This window comes from Gymnoscopelus microlampas, assembly GCF_963454915.1.
Source record: "Gymnoscopelus microlampas genome assembly, chromosome: 8".
NCBI lineage: Eukaryota > Metazoa > Chordata > Actinopteri > Myctophiformes > Myctophidae > Gymnoscopelus > Gymnoscopelus microlampas.
Genome location: NC_139945.1, coordinates 6,508,651 through 6,511,117, shown reverse-complemented (window position 1 = coordinate 6,511,117; position 2,467 = coordinate 6,508,651). Strand labels below are relative to the sequence as shown.

Here is a 2,467-nt window from a genome sequence, read left to right as displayed (position 1 = left end):
CACTGCGTCAGGCACCCGGAACAAGTGACTGACTATGGGAGCCAACCCAGGGCAAAGCCAGGAAAGGCAAGAAGTGCATCACCTACGTAGATGCACTCCGGCGCGACAACTTAGCTAACAACACTGTAGAGCCCCTGATGCTAGATAGGAGAGTCTGGAGGGAAGCGATTCAGGAGTCCAGAGATGGTGTTGGCTAGACCGCATTCTCGCATCCTCAAAGACCCCATTATGTATTTGGCCGTGGACCCCCATCTCGAAATATTTTTTTCCAGGGACCCCTAGATGCATCGTATAGTATAGTATAGTATAGTGTAGTAGTTGTTTTTCATCGTTATCAGAGATGTTTTGAACTAAGGTTACACCTAGGAAAACATTCACGTTGGAGTCAGGTTGTAGCGTAGATACATCTCTAGACATATTAATATAAATATTTGAGACTTTCACAATTAGTGAACATATTTAGTGAACATATTTTCTTGTGTCATATTGATATCAATATGTCTAGACGTATGTGTGTCTAGACATATTAATATCAATTCAAAACATTGAGTGTCAATGTGTTTATCTAATCTAATAATAGTAAAGATGAACACGGATACGGTAACTATCTCTCCTCTACTTATTTTGAGAATTCAGTGTGTTTTTACTATTATTAGATTAGATAAACACATTCACACTCCATTTTTGTATTGATATTAATACGTCTAGACGTAAGTACGCTACAAGGTTTATGATTGGGGTTAGGTTTAGGGTTTGGATGTTAGGGTTACAAATTGCCCTCAAAAAGGGCAAATAAATGGCAATTATAATGAAAAAAAGCAATCCGCAGACGTTGCTGTCCTCAAAAGTATAGTAATATAAACGTGTGTATATGTGTGTGTGCGTGCGTGCGTGTACGTACATGTGTATGTATTGCGCTGGTACTGTAGCAGCACATTATGATTCAGAAGGCCGTGTGATTGCCGGGGAACATTAATCAGAGAGTCTGGGCTTTCAAGCAGAAAATCATTTTACTGTCAACCCTTCGTAGAGCCATTTCTGTATTTCTAACCCATTTGGACGCCGCAATTGGCATCCGAAATCTACAAGATGGAAACTGTTGGACGCAATTTCAATGAAATATTATGCCTTGAGCCAAGGCCTGAGAAACAGCTTCATAATTCAGGGCTACAGAATCTCGGCGAGAATGCAGCCCGCTAAAATGTTTTTTTTGCAAACAAAGGCAAATAGAGGCTCTTTGCTCACTAAGCTAAAGAAACCACTTATTTTGTCACCAGCCACATTTATAATATTTTGTGCTGAGCTTGAATCTAAAAACGTAATGTGTTTTCTCCCTTCTACTTTGTGGGTTTGTTTACACTATTCCATTACTGTGTTTTTAGGATGCAAGATGATTTGTCTGATGTGTACTGACTCCAAACTCTCCTTTCACTGTCAAGTTTTTATAATACACATCGCTGTCAGGCAGCAACCATGTATCTCCATATTCATTTTTTTTTTTGTCGTACAATAGTGTCATACAAAAGTAATACAACATTGCCGATCTACAAGCTCACACCACACCACACTGCAATGTGTTGTGAGCTTGTGGATCGGCTAATTTGCCGACACACACTTTGAGCTGGCAGATATACAAGCTCAAAATGCGTCGCTTGATTTGATTTGATTTTCGCGCCGCGTTTCAAGCTTGTGGATCTCCTACTTTTGCTGCTTTTGTACAACGCTGAAATATGATCAAGTAGGGCATTCATTTACGAAAAAGAAAATAAGTTAAAATATGGAGATGAGAGGTTTCTGCCCAACAGCAACAAATTATTAATTATTACAAATTATTATACATACATTAAATGTTATCCTTAAATGTTCTCTCTCTCTCTCTCTCTCTCTCTCTCTCTCGCTCCCTCTCTTTCCCCAGGTGTTGAAGTACGCTCCAGAGGTGACCGTGCACCAGCGTCAACGCAGAGCCCGCCTGCGTTGGGTCATAGACGAGATCTTTCTGACCCACCACGACAAGTGTGAGTGTGTGTGTCCTTCTCGGCCCCCTCGCTGAGAGACACACACACACACACACACACTCACACTCACACTCACACACACACACACACACACACACACACACACACACACACACACACACACACACACACACACACACACACACACTGGCACCTGGGACTTGTGGACTTGTGGACTACTTTTTCATCTTAATCTTTCATGTGGACTTTATACCTGTAACTTAGACACGCATGTGCATGGACAAACACACCCATACACACACACACACACACACACTCACACACACACACGCACGCACGCACGCACGCACGCATGCACAAATGCACGCGCACGCACGTACGCACACGCGCACGCACACGCACACGCGCGCACACACACACACACACACACACACACACAGACACACACACACAGACAGACACACACACACACACACACACACACACACACA

General features: G+C 42.6%; 1 protein-coding gene across 1 annotated transcript in view; it reads left to right on the top strand.

The window, feature by feature from the left end:
* The window catches only part of pdgfd (platelet derived growth factor d), a 97,803-nt gene extending 95,717 nt beyond the window's left edge, over positions 1-2,086 (top strand). The window contains exon 10 of the mRNA XM_084064486.1: positions 1,916-2,086. Within this exon, the coding sequence (XP_083920612.1) occupies positions 1,916-2,050 (135 nt within the window). The 3' untranslated portion in view covers positions 2,051-2,086. The remainder of the gene's footprint in view (positions 1-1,915) is intronic.
* Positions 2,087-2,467: the final 381 nt, after the last annotated feature.